At 55.9% G+C, this 17,733-nt stretch overlaps 1 protein-coding gene across 1 annotated transcript in view; it reads left to right on the top strand.

Annotated features, from left to right (window-relative positions):
- Positions 1–972: 972 nt before the first annotated feature.
- Positions 973–17,733, top strand: part of FAM178B (family with sequence similarity 178 member B) — a 98,824-nt gene continuing 82,063 nt past the window's right edge. Inside the window, exons 1-5 of the mRNA XM_079792656.1 lie at positions 973–1,298; positions 2,180–2,241; positions 6,048–6,155; positions 10,700–10,852; positions 16,400–16,505. Coding sequence (XP_079648782.1) covers positions 975–1,298; positions 2,180–2,241; positions 6,048–6,155; positions 10,700–10,852; positions 16,400–16,505 — 753 coding nt within the window. The 5' untranslated portion in view covers positions 973–974. The remainder of the gene's footprint in view (positions 1,299–2,179; positions 2,242–6,047; positions 6,156–10,699; positions 10,853–16,399; positions 16,506–17,733) is intronic.

Raw genomic sequence — 17,733 nt, 5'->3', positions numbered from 1 at the left:
TACTGAGTACTAGGCCTGTGCTGGTGCTGGGACAGTCATGCCCCACCCCTTGTGGGCAAAGAGCTGGACAGGGGTGACATCAAAGCAAGGTGCTCAAGATGTCATCTCAGAACACGATTTTCCTGCTGAGCCATGCTAGTTTTCATTTTCTGCAGGTGCTTAAAAAGTTGATGTCCTTACACTTGCCCATCACATCCTTGAAAAGAGAGGCCAGATTGAGCCCCCATCAACTCAGCAACTTGATCTTTGTGGTGCATGTGCTTAGTCTCTGGGTGAGCTGGGCCCCAGAACATGAGCTTTCTTCTGGAGGTCCCCCTCACCTCCCCTGACCAGCGGTTCCTTCCAGGACAGAACTCCCAGAAGCTTCCAGATGGCCAGGTCCCAGAAGACTGTGCCAGCCCTTCCTCAGACTGAAGGTAGGTGTCTCTCACCTGCAGAGGTAGAGCTCTCCTGAGGTTTGGGGCCACAAGGGAGTGGAAAACCCATGGCTGAGGTTTCTCCTTGCATCATTTTAAAAAATATGTTATTACTGATTTTAGAGTGAGAGGAAGAAAGAGAGAGAGAGACAGACAGACAGACATCTATTGGCTGCCTCCTGCACACCAGATCGAGCCCACAACCCTGGCATGTGGCCCAACAGGAATTGAATTGGCGACCTGGTGCACAGGGTAATGCTCAACCAACTGAGCCACACCGGCCAGGGCCCCCCTTGCATCTTGCAATCCAGAGTTGCCCCTCTCCTCACCCAGCATGGCGGGATGGTGGCAGTCAGGTGGGATACTGCAGTACTCATCCTGTCCACAGGGGTCCAGGCAGCTGCCGCAATCCCCATCCTTCTGCCCAACCTGAAGCACAGTGGCTTCGACCATCCCCTACGCCAGGGGGTCTGCCAGCCCACCCAGCGCCTCTGCAGCCCCAACTCAGCTCCAGCTCCCAACTTGTCGAAGAAGCCCAAGATGCAGGCCACAGGAGACATGCTCCCCGCCGACTGGAGCCCCCCGCGTGTCACGGTTCTGACCTCGAGGGCCACGAGGGATGTGGTTCCCACCCATTGGAGCCCCCCACATGTCACATTTCTGACTCCCTGGGCACCGAAAGCTGGCAGGGGGGCCCTAGCCCGCAGGTGTGTGGGCACGGTGGGGCCTGAGGGCCTCAGGAGACTGGCCTGCTCAGTGCCCGTGGAGCTAGAGCAAGAGCCCCAGGCCTCGGGCCCCGTGGAGGACCTGGCCTCACGGGAGGAGCAGCTCTGGAGCACGGCAGGCCCCAGCCAGCAGGCTGCGGCGGGGACCGGCACTGGGGTAAGCAGTGGCCTCCTCTCCTCACTGCCCCTCTTTGATCACCTGCCTCTGTCACCACAGGCCACTTCTTTTGGCCACCCCTTGGCCATGCCCCAGCTGCCCTTTCACCACCGCCTTTGCACCGTCCCTCCTCAGCCCTAATCCCCCTCGCCCTTGGGCTCCAAAGGCTAGGGTGCCCTCCCTTTATTTCCACTCCTCGCTCTTGCTGAAGGGTGGCTTGGCGGTGGGGCCTTTGAGGATGTGGTTGGGATGTGGCCGCAGAGAAGGACCTTGGAGCCGGGGCAGGGCTAGTCAGGCGCAGAGGCGGGGCTGGCTGTGGTCCCGTGGATCTGGAGTCCTGAACGGACACTTCTGCGATGAGCTTCACCAGGGGAGCAAACTCCCGTTGCCAGGTAGACTGTGGGGACACGTAAGGAAATGTATTCCAAGAATAGAGATTCGGGTGTCTGTGACAGTCCAAGATTGTCAGTCACTGAAATGCCCACCACTGGGGAGCTGATGAGTTAGGTTCCGGCCACATATCGGGGTGCCCTGAGAGTATTTCTGAAGTTATCCCTGTAGTATTGGTATGGAATGACCCTCAAGGCGTACTGTTAAGTGCACCCAGTGCGTGCGGGGGGCCTAGGTGTGCTCCCCTCTGTCCTGAGAGGGCTCTGTGGCAGGTCTGTTTGCTTGCCTGTGCACAGAATCGCTCTGACAGCACGCCTGTGGGTAGGGCATTTTACTGTACGCCCTCATGTTTTTTTATTTTTTAGTCAGATGAATGGGTTGCCTACTCAGAATAGTAAACAAGATAAAGAGCATACTTTAGATTAAAATTTATTGTGTTTCCCTCTACTTTGTCTTTCTCTCTCTTCCCCATTCCATGTCCTGTTCTCCAGCTCACCACTGAGGGCTCAGAAAGCTATGTCAACAGCTCAGATTACTTGCTGCAGGAGAAGAGGTGAGTGCAGGGAAGGGTCCACCACGGGCTGTTCATGTCTGTGGGCTTGGCAGGACCTTCACAGGGCTCATCCTCTGACTCAGATCAAATGCCTCCCAGGCTAAAGCCGCCCACCTCCCCCCCAGTGAGCCCCTCCCCCCGCCCCCGCCCCAGTGCCCTGTGCTGAATTAATAACGAACACGGAGAACAGCAGCCAGGTCAGAGGAGGGCATGGCCAAGCAGAGAGCCCCAGAACGTCCCACCCCCCTGCCCATTACAGAGCCCACGTCCCGGCTCCTCTTCCCATCCTGACTCTTCTCCCCAGTTCCTGCCAGTTTGGAGAAGCGGGGGAGCTGGTCTCTCCGTTCCCTTTCCTGTGTTAGAGGCAGAGAAGGCGCTGGTTCTGACGGGTGTGCAGCCTGCCTCCTGCCTCCCAGAGAGGCATCACTTCCCACTGCCGCTCCGCGCCACCCCTGACGCACGCCTTCTAGTTCACGTGTGCCGGCTCCGGGGTTACAGGGAGCCTTACCTCACGAAGAAGTTCCTTCTAAAGGCCAAAGTGATGTCCCTTAGGGAGGCGGGGGTGGTGTTGGAGACACTGACTCTTCTGCACTGGGAGGTTCTCGCTCTGCACTGGGCCCTGACCAGTGCCGGGTGTACAGAGACCACGCAGCCCCTGCCCACCTGGGAATTAACACCCTGATTCTTTGTTCCCTGTGCCATCAAGCTGCTGTGGAGGGGGCTGGAAGAGTGGCACCTGGAGATCAGGAATGGCTCCTCAGAGGTGTCCTTGTCCTTGAACTTCAGAGGGTTAGAATATCTGGGAGGGCAGCGGAGGTGACCACACATGTAGGTGGCCAGGACTGGGATTCTTGGTGCCAGAGTAGAGCTGCAGCCACGCCGTGAACGGCAGCTGGGTCATGAGGGGCCTCACGAACGCCAGATGGTCACCGGGGAGGTCTAGGCAGGTAGTGATGCGGTTGCCCACATGTTTGAGAAAGAGCTCCGGATGCATCATGGAGGTGGATGGGAAGGGTGAGAGGAAGTAGGGCGACTGGTGATGAGAAGGGGCGCCTTTGTGGGAAAGAGGGGTTTAGAACTGGACCTGTGGCGTCCATCGGGCATGAGTACATTTAGCCAGACATCATCCAGTGAGTGGCTAGCTAGGGGGATCTGCACTCAAGACAGAGGCCCAGGCTGCAGGTACAAATCTCAGAGGTAGCACCTATGGGCAGAGCCAGGGCAAGCCCTGGGAGGGGCAGGGCAAGGGCTGGGGAGTCAGGACTCCCTCAACAGCCCAGGGACAAGGACAGCCGAGGACAGAGAAGGCTGGAGCCGGTGAGGGAGTAGGGGCTCAGGCAAGGTAACGGTTGGCAGCAGGGCCTGTGGTGGGGGCTGGTTGAAAAGGGAAGTACAGGGGAACCTCAGTTCTCTAACTTAATTTGTTCTGGAAGGCTGTTCGAGAAGTGATTTGTTCAAAAACCGAATCATTTTCCCCATTAGGAATATGTAAATTGAGCTCTGGTCGGTGTTGCTCGGTAGTTAGAACAGCGGCCCAAGCACCTAAGGGTCTTGGGTTTAATTCCTGGTCAAGGGCACATACTTGGGTTGTAGGTTCAATCCCTGGCCCCCGTCAGGGCTCATGTGGGAGACAAGCAGTTGATGTTCTCTCTCACATTGATGTTTCTCTCATTCACTTGCCCTCCCTCCCTCTCTCCCTCCCTCCCTCCCTCCCACTATCTCTACAAAAAAAAAAAAAAAAAAAACAAGAATGGAAAAATATCTTTAGTGTGAGGATTAACAAAACAAAACAAAAAATACTGTAAATTGAATTAATCCATTCCAGACCTCAAATGATTCCCTGTTTTAACCTTTCTTATATACAGTGCACATCCAATATACTGTTTAATCTACAAATAAACACTTCTTTTCTTAAATTTATTGAACCACCCTCTACTAGCCTTAAATTAATTTTTTAAAAATATATATTTTACTGATTTTTTACAGAGAGGAAGAGAGAGGGATAGAGAGTTAGAAACATCGATGAGAGAGAAACATCGATCAGCTGCCTCTTGCACACCCCCCACTGGGGATGTGCCTGCAACCAAGGTACATGCCCTTGACCGGAATTGAACCTGGGACCCTTGAGTCCGCAGGCCGACGCTCTATCCACTGAGCCAAACCGGTTTCGACCTTAAATGAATTTTTCATATATCATTGCCTCAGAAATGCTATCACCAGCTAACTGCTTTTTGTTTATCTAAATCAACAAGTTTTTCTACCTTTTCAATTGCCTGTGATTGTTTTGTGAGCACTTTTACACCCTTAGCAACATTAGCACTCTTGGTGGCCTCTTTTTGTTTTAAAACTGTGCTAATCTCTATTTTGCCAGCAACAAAAGCATTCTCTCCTGTGTTTGTGGCCTGAGAGATGCTTTTTGTCCGGCTGAGGCATCAGCTGGAAAGGGTTGTTAGGTCGAAAACTGAAGTTTGGGTCGACAACCAAGACATTTTTTTCTGTGAACAACTTGGTTGGGAACGTTGGAGAATTGAGGTTTGACTATGAAATGCTCAGGGGCCGGTGAGGGAAACGTGGGCTGCAGGCCCCTGCGGCTGAGGCACAGGGAGGGGGAGGAAGGTCTGGAGGCTGCCCTTTGAGGCGGAGAGGCAGGAAGCGGCAGCTGTGGGCACGGGCTTCTCCTGGCCAGTGTGGCTGGGCACAGGCGTGATGTGCTAAAAAGTGAGCAGATGCCAAAATAAGGTCCACTAATACAAGCACACGTTAGCCCAGCCCGCATGGCTCGGTGGTTGAGCATCAACCTATGAACCAGGAGGTCGAGGTTCCATTCCTGGTCAGGGCACATGCCTGGGTTGTGGGCTCGATCCCCACTGGGGGGCTTGCAGGAGGCAGCCCATCGATGATTCTCTCTCCCTCTTCCTTCCTCTCTGAAATCAATAAAAATATATTTAAAATAAAAATGAAAATTAAATAAAAGCACACTTTAAGTGTGTAGTGCAACACGTCTTCTTTTATAATTTTTTTAGCCCTCACTGGAGGACATGCTTTTATTGATTTTAGAGAGAGAGGAAGGTTGCCCGACTGTTTCCTGCATCCACCTTGATGGGATTGAACCCACAACCTGAGTATGTGCCCAGAATGGGAATCAAACCTGTGACATTTCGGTCTACGCGACAGCGCTCCAACTAACTGAGCCACACTGGCCAGGGCAGAAATCGTCTCCTTTCAGGCCTGTCTGCTCCTCTCTGCACATTCAGAGACGATTCAGTCAATGCAGTGCAGTTCCGCCCCCCATAAAGGTAGAAGTTTTAGGGGTTTTTTGGTGTGTTTTTGTTGTGTGTGTTTTTGTTGTTATTGTTGTTTTGTGTTTTTTTTGTTTTGTTTTTTTGCAGAAAAGCAAGGAAGAATTCATTGATTGCAACAAAAATATACTTAGGAGAGTGAAACAAGAAGGGCATAGAAGAAGCCACAGGGGAGCCCAGGCTGGGCTGCCCGGGCTCACTGGGAAGTCAGAGAAAAGGGGGCCTTGGAGGCAGGTCCAGGGGGTTAGCCTGGGAAGAGCTGCACACTGCTCCCCTGGTTGCAAGTTTCATGAGGTCCCTTAGAGATTAGGGGTACATGCCTGTGGGGAAGGAGAGGGGAAAGCAGATAGCACGAGCGTGCTCCCTGGAGGGAGAGCGCCAAGATGGAAGTTTTTGAGGCAGGCATTTCGGCTGCCCGGCCCCTCCTTCTAGGTGTCCCTGCAGCCCAGTGACGGCTGGATGACCCTCAGGAACAGCACTGACCTGTTGGCTCTCATCTCCCTGCAGGGAACAGGCCCTGGAGCCGGAGCCGGGGGAGCTGCTTCTACAAGACCCCGCTGATCATGACTCCTTGGATCTCCATGAGGAGGCCGTGTCTCTCACACCCGAGCACAGGTGGCAGGGGGCAGACATGGGAAGAAGGGGGGCTATAGGGAGGGGCACAGGTGGGGGTGGGCACCCAGGGGCACGGGGGCACTGGGGAGGGTACGGGGAGGAGCAGGCAGAGGTGGGGAGGATATGGGGGGAAGGACCCCTTCACCCACCTCTTCACGCAAAGGATTTAGTCCGTCACACTCTGGGTTTTGAACAATTTTAGCCCGGGATTTGTGTCCTTTATGAGTTCTCGGGTCGCCTTCCCTGAAACCCACATTCACTGAGAAATATTTATTCACCAGCTGTGTGTCAGGTCTAGTGCGGGCCTTTGAGGACACAGATCCAAAATGTGGCCTGCTCGGCCCCACTTGTCTGCCCACATTTATGGAACCTACTCTTGGGACAATAACTACACAAAACTGCAGCCTAAATGGAAACTGCCTTTAAAGGGGAGCATGCAGCCACATGGCACTGTCCCCTGTCCCCACTGGGAAAAGAAGGTGGCTTCTCTCCGTCCTGCCGTGCGGGGGACTCATCGGTGCCGGTCTCAGAGAGGCCCAAGGACCACAACTGAATCCACCTTCAGGCTGTCCCGTTATGTGTTCATCCATGTGTCTGTCCATCCTTCCATCCATTCACCCATCCAACAAACGTCCACCGCGCACCTGACTGGTGCCAGGCTCTGTAACAGACTCGGGACGCAGCGGGAACAAAGCCAGGTGGACATCTCTGCCCTCATATCACTTGCCTTTAGGGCAGGGAGACAAACAGTGAACCAGCGGGGTGAAGCCATGTGACTGGCGCTAATGAGAAAGGATAAACTGGGGAGGGGCATTGGGACTGTTGGGGGGGCGGGAGGTTTGGGATGAGGGGTTGGGGAAGCCCCCCCCCCAGCAGATGACTTTTATGCAGAGCCCTGGAAGAGGCGAGCGGTGTCAAGGAGAGACGGGGGTTCGGTGTTAATTAATCAAAGGGGCCAGAAGGGTTTGGCCTGAGCTAGCAGAAGGGAGTTGTCTGGGGTAAGACTAAGGGCTATGGGGTCGGGTGGGGTGGGGTGGGATGGGATCGAGAGTTCTTTTGGGGGATCCAGAGGCAGGATCAAGGAGGCGGCTAGGATGCCATGTCTGGAAAGGCAAACTTGGGAGTTTCTATAGACAAATGACATTTAAAGCCCCAAAACTGGGTGAGATGACTTGAGGAGCCATTTATAGAGAGAAGACACGGGCCCAAGGCCCAACATAGAGGCCACGCTGACCTTGACAAGAGCAACTCTGGTGGGTGGCTTTGGGCAAACCTGATGGAATAGGTTCCTAGGAGAACAGGAGCAGAACAAAGAGAAAACTGGGCCGTAGTTGGAGGGGGGCGGGGAGTCAGGATAGATCTCTCTGTCTTTCCCTTCTTTCCCTTCTTCCTCCCTCCCTCCCTCAGGCTGCCGGAGGGGAGCCATCTCAGCCATGTGACGGCGCAAGTTGGTCAACACACCCCGACTGTGGCTGTCCAGGCTTTGCCTTTTCTTTTTTGTCAGTCCTCACCTGAGGATATTTTCCCACTGATTTTTAAGAGAGAGGGGAAGGTAAGGGAAAAGAAAGACACATTGATTGGTTGCCTCCCACACGCACCCCAACCGGGGCTAGGGATGGAACCTGCAACCCAGGTACATGTTCCTGACTGGTGCACAGGCCGACGCTCTAACCACGGAGCCACACCGGCCAGGGCAGGCTTTGCCTTTTCCTGAGTCTGAGTGCTGTTGTCCCGTGTTGGTTTGCAGTGACAGGCGGAGTGTGTGTTCGGCACCCCCTTACTGAGGACGTTGAGTGAAAGCACACGGACTCCTCAGGGCCTCCACGTTATGATTGTTGGCCAGAGATTATTATGAGCGACACCTTGGTGGGCTGTTTGCTTTTTTCTGCAATTTTCTCGGTAACCAGTCACCTCAGGACTAGATCAGGGCTCTAGTTGTGGTCCTTACTGGGAAGTTTGTAAACGGTCAATATTTCAGGCTCTGCGGGCCATGCAGTCTGTCTAAGGACTCAGCTCTGCTGTGTGGCGGAACGCCCCGCAGACATGTGAGTGGCTGTGCTGCCTTAAAGCCTCAGTCAGAACTGGCAGGCGGCACCACAGACCTGGTCGAGGTTCGGGGTCCCTGCTCCCTGCCCGGTGCCAGTCCTCCCTGTGCAGAGCCAAGTGGTCAGATGGGCTGAGCACTGCTCACGCGCTGCCCAGGGACCCTGAGGGAAGGGGCTGTGTGCTGAGCGTGGAGACGGAACCTCGGGGGTGGAGGCCTTGGTGGCGGCACAGGTGATGAGAGCACTGCTCTCTCTGTGTTGGGGCCTCTGGATTTGGTTTCCAGGTTCCCCACTCGCTGGACAGATAGCCTTGGAATTGAACCTTTTAAAAATCCCTGCAGCAAGAATCCTTACTCTAGCTCTGCCTTCCTGCCATGGGCACTCAGGACTACAGAAGCCACGCTCGGATATGTTTAAGTCCTAGCAGGAAGGGAGTTATCTGGGCAACCGGTTTAAGACAGAAGGGGTTTCAGGCTTGGAAATCGCTGATACTTTTCTGGGCACGTGACATTTTCAAGCTGGACTTTGAGAAAGCCTTTGACAATAGCCACTTTGAGGTGGTGGTTTTGATGTGGGATCATTTTGATGGGACAGTTCAATTCTCTGCTTCAAAGAAAATGACTACCTGATACACAAAGCCAGCAGCCTCTTCCCTCCCTGAGTCGGGTATGGCGCGTGGAGGAGCGTAGGTCTGGAGGGGGTGAGCTCAGGGGGGCCCGGTCTCCTCTGGCAGACAAGTCGCCTGTGACTCATAGAAACACAGTTGCCCTCAGAAGGGACCCTGAGCATCCTGAGCAGATCATCTGCTCGCACGCGAAGGACTGGCTAGTATTTGAATGGACGACGTCCTACATTCCTATTTCTTCAAGTTGAAAGACCTTGTGTGTGTGCTGGGGTGGGGGAGGGAGGACATTTAAACCACAACAGCATCCTTTATCCTCAGTTCTGGGCTGCACAGGAAGCCCTCGATTAGATGTGTGCGGGTCATCCCGGAACTCTGAAAGACAGGCAGACGTTAATATCACAAAAGTCCCTTTGAACAGTGGTTTGGGGACAAGGTTAAGACCTTTTTGTAGGTAAGCCTACTTCTTGTAGACTTTTAATAATTTATACATTTTTTAATTACAAAAGCAACTTTGAATATTCAAACAGCGAAGAGATTAATCTCAAATGGCAAAGAAATGAGTAAAACAGAAAATTGTTTTACCATCTGTGTGGCGGTTTTCCCAGGCTGCTTCCAAAGGCCACAGGGTCAGAATCTCCCGGCGTGATGTCACCCCTTTGTGCCGTTCCACCCTCAGGGCAGCCTGCAGTTCTGGTCATCCCCTGACCGTGGTCGCCTGGCACTGTGAGAGAGCTCACCTGGCCAGCAGCGGGCAGCCACCTCGCTCTCCGCCTCCAGTGCCAGCTGCTAAGTCCCAGATCCTAACGGGAGCCCCAAGTGCTACCCACTCAGAGCTCACAGTCTCAGCCCGGCTGGGACCCTGGGTGGGGGCAGGCCTCTGGGGAGGGAGGGCATGCAGGACCGTAGCTGCTTTAATTTGTTGCTGTGACTGTTGTATGAAGTAAACAGGAAATGCCTCCTTTTTTCCAAATTCTGCTGCCCAGGACTGACCCTTGGTCATAGTTGCATGCACCAGATATTGGGGTTGGGGGGTGGGGTACTGCATGCATTCATGAGTGTGTGTATACCTACCTACACACGCACACATGTGCACACACACTTTCTGTCCTGCAGCTTGCTCTTCCACCCGCATTGTGGTGCAGCCACCTCACTCCCAGGAACCATCCCACTGCCTCCCTTTCCCCATTCCCTCTTCGTGCAGTGACGGGACTGACGTGTGTACCGTCCCGACATAGTTGGAGGGTATCCCCTCTTCTCCCTGCTCTCTGATCTACTCAGTCAGACTCACAGGGAAGGTGGGGCCTGGGCATCTGCATTTTAGCAGCTTCCCGGGGAGTCCTCCTGATCACGGAGCTTGAGGACCGCTGCCCGGGTGAAGAGCCTGGGCTCCTTCATGGCGAGGATGCCCTTCCTGACCCTGGCTGACCCCGGTCTGGGCTCTGGCCTGTCCACCTGCTGGAGGGCACTGGGAAGTGCAAGGGCACTGATTCATCCTCCAGCACCTGGCACTGCACGTGGTGGGCACTCCGTGAACATTGGGACTGAAAAGAGCCGACGGGTGGGGCTAGGGTTGTCACCAGAGCCTCTAGCCCGTGGACTGAGGCTCATGGAGGGGTCAGGTGTACGACACAGTGAAAGAGGGGGCTCCTTAGTCCAGCGGTCGCCAACCGGTGGTTCCCAGACCACTGGTGGTCTGTGAGGTCCGAAAGGTTGGTGACCGCTGCCTTAGTCTACATCTCAGGGGTTCTTCTCCGTCAGCAGGTGGCGCTGTCCCCCTGGTTCAGTTCCACCCCCTTCCCCTCCCCTCAGCTCCCCAGGCCCCAGCTGCAGACCAGGTGTGCCTGCTGACCGGCTCTCCCACCCTTGCTTGCCAGGACGCTGGTGGAGAGGTGCTCCGTGTCCCTGGAGGTCATCCCCTCAGTCCATCCAGGAGAGGCCGTGTTTCTACCCAGGCATCGCCCCCTGCCTTGCGACCTGGACTCTTCGCACCTGGAGCCCCATAACCACCTGGAAAGGCTGTTCCTCACGTAAGTGTCTGTGCAGCATGACCGGGCCCCTCCCCATGGAGCCCCTGATTAGGACCACCCCAAAGGAGGCAACCCAAAGCCGTGTTTTGGCCCATTTGGAGGTGTCGACTTTTAGAGATGTAGATGAAAGAGTCACAGTGTCTTAACAATATTTACTTTTTAAATCTTACATTTCAGTAAATATTAGCCTGTGTATTTATGTACTCATATTGCCTTTCCCCCTCACACCTGAGCTTTATCAAACAACCTTAATCACAGTCATCCTACATGCCTTTGGAGTTCTGTCTCCACCAGCACTGGAGCCACTTCTGGGCCAGCTAGCAGTTTCCAGAGCATGCGCCGTCGCTGCCAGCCACTCCCGAGGCCCTGCGTCAGTCTGTGTGCGCTAACGCTGGGAGTGTGTCCGGCCAGGAGGCACTGTGTGTAATGTCAGGACAGCTTGTCCCTCTTCCCTGGGAAGGAAGTTCACGATCGTTATCACATAAGCACTGACTATGTTGCTTTTTAAGGCTTAAAAAAAACTTCATGACAGTAACATGCAATACTTGCAATTGTGAGTTCATACACGGAAGAAAGAGAGCCGCAGGACGCAGTGCGCAGCCGTCCCTGGGTGCGGTGCGGGCCGCCAGGAGCTGGAGCGGAGGCAGCTGGCCCACCAGCTCACAAGGTCAGGCTGCCTCTGTGGCCCCTTCGGCCACGTTAGGACTTGAACCCAGGAATCTTGTTCTCTTTTCCAGCTGTTTGGGGCTTCCTTGTGTCTGTTTCATTAATTCTAAATCTATTTTTTAAATAATAGATAACATTTTGATGTGTTTCCTTTAAAACTGTGTATCATGGAAAGTTTCAAACATACATTACAGTAGAGAGAGCAGTATAATGTGCCTCATGTGCCCGGCATCAACTTCAACAATTATCAACTCAAAGCTCGTCTTGTTCCGTCTCTACTCCTGCCCACTAACTAGCATTGATTGTCCCCTTGGGTTGTCTTTAGGCAAATCCCAGACACACATAATTTGATCCATACACATTTCAGTTTGTGTCTCTAAAAGCAGGATTCTATCATTAGATGTTACATCAATGCCATTATTGCACCTAAAAAATATAGTAGCTTCTTATCAGTCAATGTTGAGATTCCCTCGATTGTCTTATAGAAGTTTTCTACATGTTGTTCGCATCAGGACGCAGACACTGCAGCCGGCAGACAGCGAACGCTGCTCAGGAATGATGCTGCTCCGCACTGGTGCCGTCCTCGTTGCGTGGCGGGCAGGCTGTTCCCTCCTTCCCCTGTTACAACAGCGTTCTTACACACACGTGTCTGTCTGGAGGTCTGGACTATACCCCTGGGTGTGATGTGAGGTGGTTTGGCCTGAGCGTATGAATATTGATGAAGGTTCACTTTACCAAATTGAAAATGTATCTAATAAAGAGATGATGAAAAGGGGAAAAGGAATGAAGGGAGAAGAGAAAAGATAGTGGAGCTGGAGAAAGGAGGGGATAGCGAACAGGCCGGGCAGGAGTGGGGCGGGGAGGACAGGCGAAAGGAAGGCGGCTTCCTGAGCAGCCTCACGGCTGGTGCCAACAGCAGGCTCCTGCCCCGGGCTAGCCGGCCCGCAGGAAGTGTTGGACAGATGAGCTGGCCCACGGAGCAGTGACCTGGATCTGAGCGGCCCTGCCAAATGGGGCCAGGTGGCTGGCCGGCTCCCTGGGAGGGAGGAATGCAGGCCCTCCTGCCTGAGGCATGCTAACGACAGTGGACAGTGCGGCCTTGCCAGCCTGCAAGTGCCTAAGTGAGGGCGCTCTGGTCCGGGCCCTGCTCCGCCGTGGGGAAGGGCTGCTTCCTGAAGGTCACCAATTAGCCTTGGGGCCATCTTTTAGTTCCTGTTTTTGCCACGGACTTCAAGTTCAGACACAAGAGTGGAGAATACTGGCCCTTTAATAATTATCCCGTTGTGTTCAGCCGGAAACACGAAAATGGAGGAAGAATAAAAGATCACTTGATCTCAAAAAAGCAGTGTTTCCATTTCCTGCCGTACAGACAGCTAACACTGTGATTGCCGGTCATGGTAACTGTCCTCCTTATACTCCTGTGTTTTCCAGACTTTCTGAACATTTTTATCATTTGAGGGGAGAAAAAGTGAATGCCTCCATAAAAATCACGTCCAGAAATAGAGTCGCTTCTTGCCCTTCTGTGAAAAGGAGGATTATCTTTCTCCCCACTGTTCACCAGGGGAAACCTTGGCACCGAGTAAGCAAGCTGTTTGTCTCAGGCAGCAGAGCAAGTGGGTGGCCGAGCGCCGCGGCCGGCACGTCCCCGGGACCGGGCCTGCACAGGGTCTGAGCCCGCAGCTGTGGCACCGGAGGTGGCCCGGCCATCCCCTGGATGAGCAAGCTGGCCCATCACCCAGCTGGACGTGTGGCCTCCGCGCAGTTCCCTGGGACCAGAGGCACATGCCTTCCTGACAGAGTTGGTGCCGGGCTGAACTTTTTCCTCCTCCCTGGACAGCAGTTCAACAGGAAATCCGATGCCCTGAGTGGAAGCTTCGGGACGTGCCCACTCCCGGACAGGAGGCAGCTCCAGGGAAGGTGGGGGCTGCCCGCTGAATTATTCACGGTGCTCCCCTGGCCCCGCAGTGTGCATGGGGGTGTCCTGTGGGTGGGGCGCCTGGTGCGCAGGCCAGGGCCTCGCTCGTGAATCGTTTAACAGGAGAACGTGGGCGGGTCCGAGCTGCGTGGGCACCGGATCTCCGAGGCCCAGCCCTCGCTTTGCCAGGACCTCCTCTTCCTGGCATGCTGGGGCTGAAGCCTGTGAAATAAATCCAGTTGTTAGAGAGGAGGCAGGACTGAGCCACCCACTGGCTGCAACTGTCCCTGAAAATACAGAGCCCACAGGCAGGGCTGTCGCTGGGGTCCCTGCTCTGACCGGTGATGCGACTTCACTTTGACAAAGGAAAGCAAGAAAGAGAAGAGCAGAGATGACGGCTCTGAGCACTATGCCTTTCTGTTCTCCGAGGAGGCCGTTAAACTTCCATTTGAGTAACTTGGCACGGGCGCAGAAACTGATACTGTATAAATAGCTGCACTGTGTTTATGCCTCCGCCAGCGTGGGATCCCCGAGGCACGGAGAGGCTGCCCTCTGGGACTGCTGCGGGAGGTGGAGGGAGGGAAGGCTGGGGGACCGGTGGCGAGGCACTCTCAGGCATGGACGTCCACGCAGAGGCCGGAGCTCTGCCCAGCACCCACGTGTGGGTCCACGCCGGCCCTTTGGTGCCGGCCCTTGTTTTGTGCAGTTCTCCTTGGGGCTGACTCCCTTTCCTTCCCTCAGCTCCCGGGCCTCCGTCCCTGCCACGGGGCTGGGCATCAGCAGTTTCCTGACTGGCTGCTCCATGTCCTGGCGAGAACCTCCCTACTGGGACCCCGGGGTGGACAGTGTGGCTTTGTGTTCAGCCAGGCCGCGCGGCATCTGCTGTGACCGAGGCTCCCTCCGCCCTGCTCATTGTCCGCATAACTGCTGACCGTAGCGTTGGCTCAGCCACCCCGCGTCCGAGTTCTTGATTTGTAGACGTGGCAAGGGTTTTGGCAAATCTAACAACCACGGAATCTGTGACCCACATGTTTGAGCGTTCAGCACACACCTCCAGCCCTGCCCCTTTCCTCCCAGGTACAGCTGCGGCTCTCCCTCCTGCTCCCATCGGGGCGCCGTGCAGCGAGGCCCTCCCGCCCTTCCACCGAGCTGGAGGTCGGTCACTCGTGTCTCACCTGTCCCTTCCGCTGCAGGGGCAGCCTGTGAATCCGCGGGGTGAAGCAGCACTTGTGGCCCAGCCCTGGGCACAGAGTTCCTAAAGCCACTCGCTCCGGGCGCCCTGGGCCACCCTTGCTGCCATCTCTTGCTGCTGGTCTTACAGACTAACCCTGACTCGGCAGCCGTGAGCCCAGAGGCAGCCTGGTCATTCCTGTGGCAGAAACTGCGCTGCAAGGTGGGCGAGGCAGAAGGGAGACGTTGCCACCCGAGGGGTGTCGCTCCCTTGGAGCAGCGGTTGGAAATGCATTGATTGAGCCAACAGGGGCTTGTACGGTCAGTCCCCCTATTGAGAAATGGGCAGGATGCCCCCCAACAGAATGCCACAGTCTCCTAAGAGTCCCCGGAGCACCAGCCTCCTTGCCACGTGGCCCCTGGCCAAGTCCTGCTGGTCTGTGAGGTCCTCCAGACATTGTTTGCCTGGGTATTGCCTGCACCCGGGGTTCTGTGCTTGACCACGCGGGCATCATGGGGTCAGTCCATGAAAGTGTCCATGTGACCAAGCGCATGGAGCCGAGCGGTGCACCAGCAGCCCCGGGGCACACACATGTTTCATGAACAAATAAAGGTCTGTTTTAGAGCCGTCAACTTCACAAACACAGGGGGAAAGCTGCTTTCTCCTCTGAACTTAAATGACTTGGAAAATATAAACAATCTGTAAATTGCCTGGACATACTCAAGGAGACAGCATCTTGGCTTGGAGGAGAACCTTTGTTCTGGAGCATTCCGAGCCTCACAGATTAAAATATGTCCTTTGTAAAAGGAGAAGGGTGGGCTGACCGAGGACTTTCTATCTGGAGTCATGATTTTAAATGCTGTCCAAAATCTTTGCGGGGGCCTGGCCATCAAAGCAAGAACAACGGGAAATTCCATCCCCAGATCCTGGAATCCATATTCATCGCCTTTAGGGCTATCCCGAGAGCGAAGGGGTCTCACAGAGGCAGCAGCAGGAGGGCTCCCCTGCCAGCCTCCCAGGGAGGAAGCCAGCGACCCTCCGAAGTGGCTCCCGGAGCTCCTTCCCCGGGGCCCTCGCCACCTGGAGCGGTTCAGCTCCTGGTCACAGGGTGGCCAGCAGGCCGGTGGGCTCGGGCTCCTCTCCGTGCGGCAGTGGGATTTGGAGGCTCCTGTTAGGATGTGTCCCGAGTGGGGCTCGGGTTCGGGCCACAGGCAGGTGGTGACTGGGTGCCAGTCCCCTGGACGCGGGTCGCTGCTGCTTACGCGGTTTCTGGAGTCCTCAGCGGCACCCTTGTTTGTGATTTGCTTCCCAGAATTTCCCTGCCTCCGGCCCCTTTCTATTATTCCCCCATCTTCTCAGGTGTCCCCTTTGTTTCGGAAAAACAGCCCAGGCAGAAAAGCCCCGTGTAATCCGAGTCCGGATGCTGGCCCACGTGGGCCCTGTGGTAACTCTGCCCGACGGTGGGGCCCTAGGCTGAGGCTGTGACCGGCCATTCTCCCCTGCGCTGCCTCGGATCCCCCGTCAGCCTGTGAACACCTCGGTCCCCCTCTGTCCCGTGGGAAGGGCAGTGTGTTTAACGCTCTGTGAGAGGTGCTCACGGGGAGCAAGTCATTCTGAGGAGAGCGGTTTTGCCCTCGCGGCTGCTTGCATCCAGGGCTCTACAAACGTGTTTGTCCATAGCGATGACTGACGTGATTCTAGCACCCTGGTGAGGCTGAAACGCGAGAATCCCCCACCCCGTTTTACTGAGACGGGTGTTAAGGAAGCCCCCTAACCTGGCTCCTCTGTCCCGCAGCTCCCCGCGGGCCCAGCAGCTCTCCTTCCTGCGCAGTGGCCTCCTGAGCAACCTCTACCTGCACCGGCCAGGCTGCCCTGCGCCCCTGCTCCGGTGGCTGTTCCAGGTGAGGACCCAGGCCTGCCACCAGGTGGCGGGAGCGTTCCGGCCTACAGCCGGGCAGAACCGCCGGGAGGGGAGGGGAGGGGAGGGGCGGGAGGGCGGGAGAGGGGAAGGGGCGGGGGCATGCCTTTTCCTCCTCAGGTCTGGGCTGCTTCGGTTTGTTCCTCTGAGGCCAGAGGAGGAAGGCCTGTGATGGCGTCATTGGGGAGATGCTGCGACCGGCCTGTGGTCTGTCCCCCAGAGCATGTGCCTCGCAGGGTGCTGCCTGTGTCCCCGAAGTCCTCTCTGTGGTTCTGTCCCTGCTACTCCACAGGTGCCTCCGTGTCCCAGCTCATCTCTACTCCAAGTCTCAGGGCCTGGCTCAGGGCCCTCCATGGCCTGGAGACCCTGGAAGTGTGGGGGGCTCGTGAATTTCAAGCTGGGGTTGCTCAGGTGTTGAGCGTCTGCCTCTTCTGTGGGTGTAGTCAGCTGGGGAAGCCCAGAGCAGCTGCGCCTGCCCCTTTCGGCCCCGCTGGTTGCCCCTGGGCCTGAGGAAGAGGGTGAGAGCCAGCAGGGACAGCCCAGGCACCAGCTGCTGAGATCTGAACGCGGCCAGCCTTGGCACCTGCCCAGGACCGGACCGTCCCTGTCCCGGAGGGCAGGTCAGAAGTTCCACCTGGTCTCATTCCTGCATGTTGGAGCCTGGATCCCAGCTGTACGTGAGAGCAGCATGCAGGGCGATTGGACAAGGAAGCCCTTGCTGCCTGGCTGCCTTCCAGGAAGAGCCCTCCAGCTCTCTCCTCCCAGTGCCCCTCCCTGCCCCAGAGGGAAGAGGCACCCTTGGTGCCTGGGGCTATTGTGTGTGGCTGCTGCCCTTGTCCCTCCCCCAGGCCCCGTGGGAATGGTGGGCCAGTGACAGGGAACAGTGTGGCCATTCTTCTCTGCTCCCAGTCAGGGCAGCGTCTCTGTGCTCCACGCACAGTATATGACAAAACACACAATCGGGCATTGGGAGGCACAAAGGGCTCGTCTGAGACGTCGCCCACAGAGGGTCCTTGTGTGACCCTGGCACGGTGTGGACGGCCTTCCCTGTCCGTAAGTCCTGGGAGGAGTGAGCTACCCCTGCCCAGTCTCCTCTCCCACCTCCGTCACCCCAGGGAACCATAGGACAGAGGCACCAGCCCTGAGGCCAGACTGCTGCATTCCTCCTCGCCACTTCCTGCTGTGTGACCTTGGGCAGGGTAGCTAGTGTC

The sequence above is a fragment of the Cnephaeus nilssonii genome (genome assembly GCF_951640355.1).
Source record: "Cnephaeus nilssonii genome assembly, chromosome: 15".
In the NCBI taxonomy this organism is placed as follows: domain Eukaryota; kingdom Metazoa; phylum Chordata; class Mammalia; order Chiroptera; family Vespertilionidae; genus Cnephaeus; species Cnephaeus nilssonii.
The sequence above is the reverse complement of the archived record's forward strand: the minus strand, read 5'-3'. Positions and strand labels throughout refer to the sequence as shown.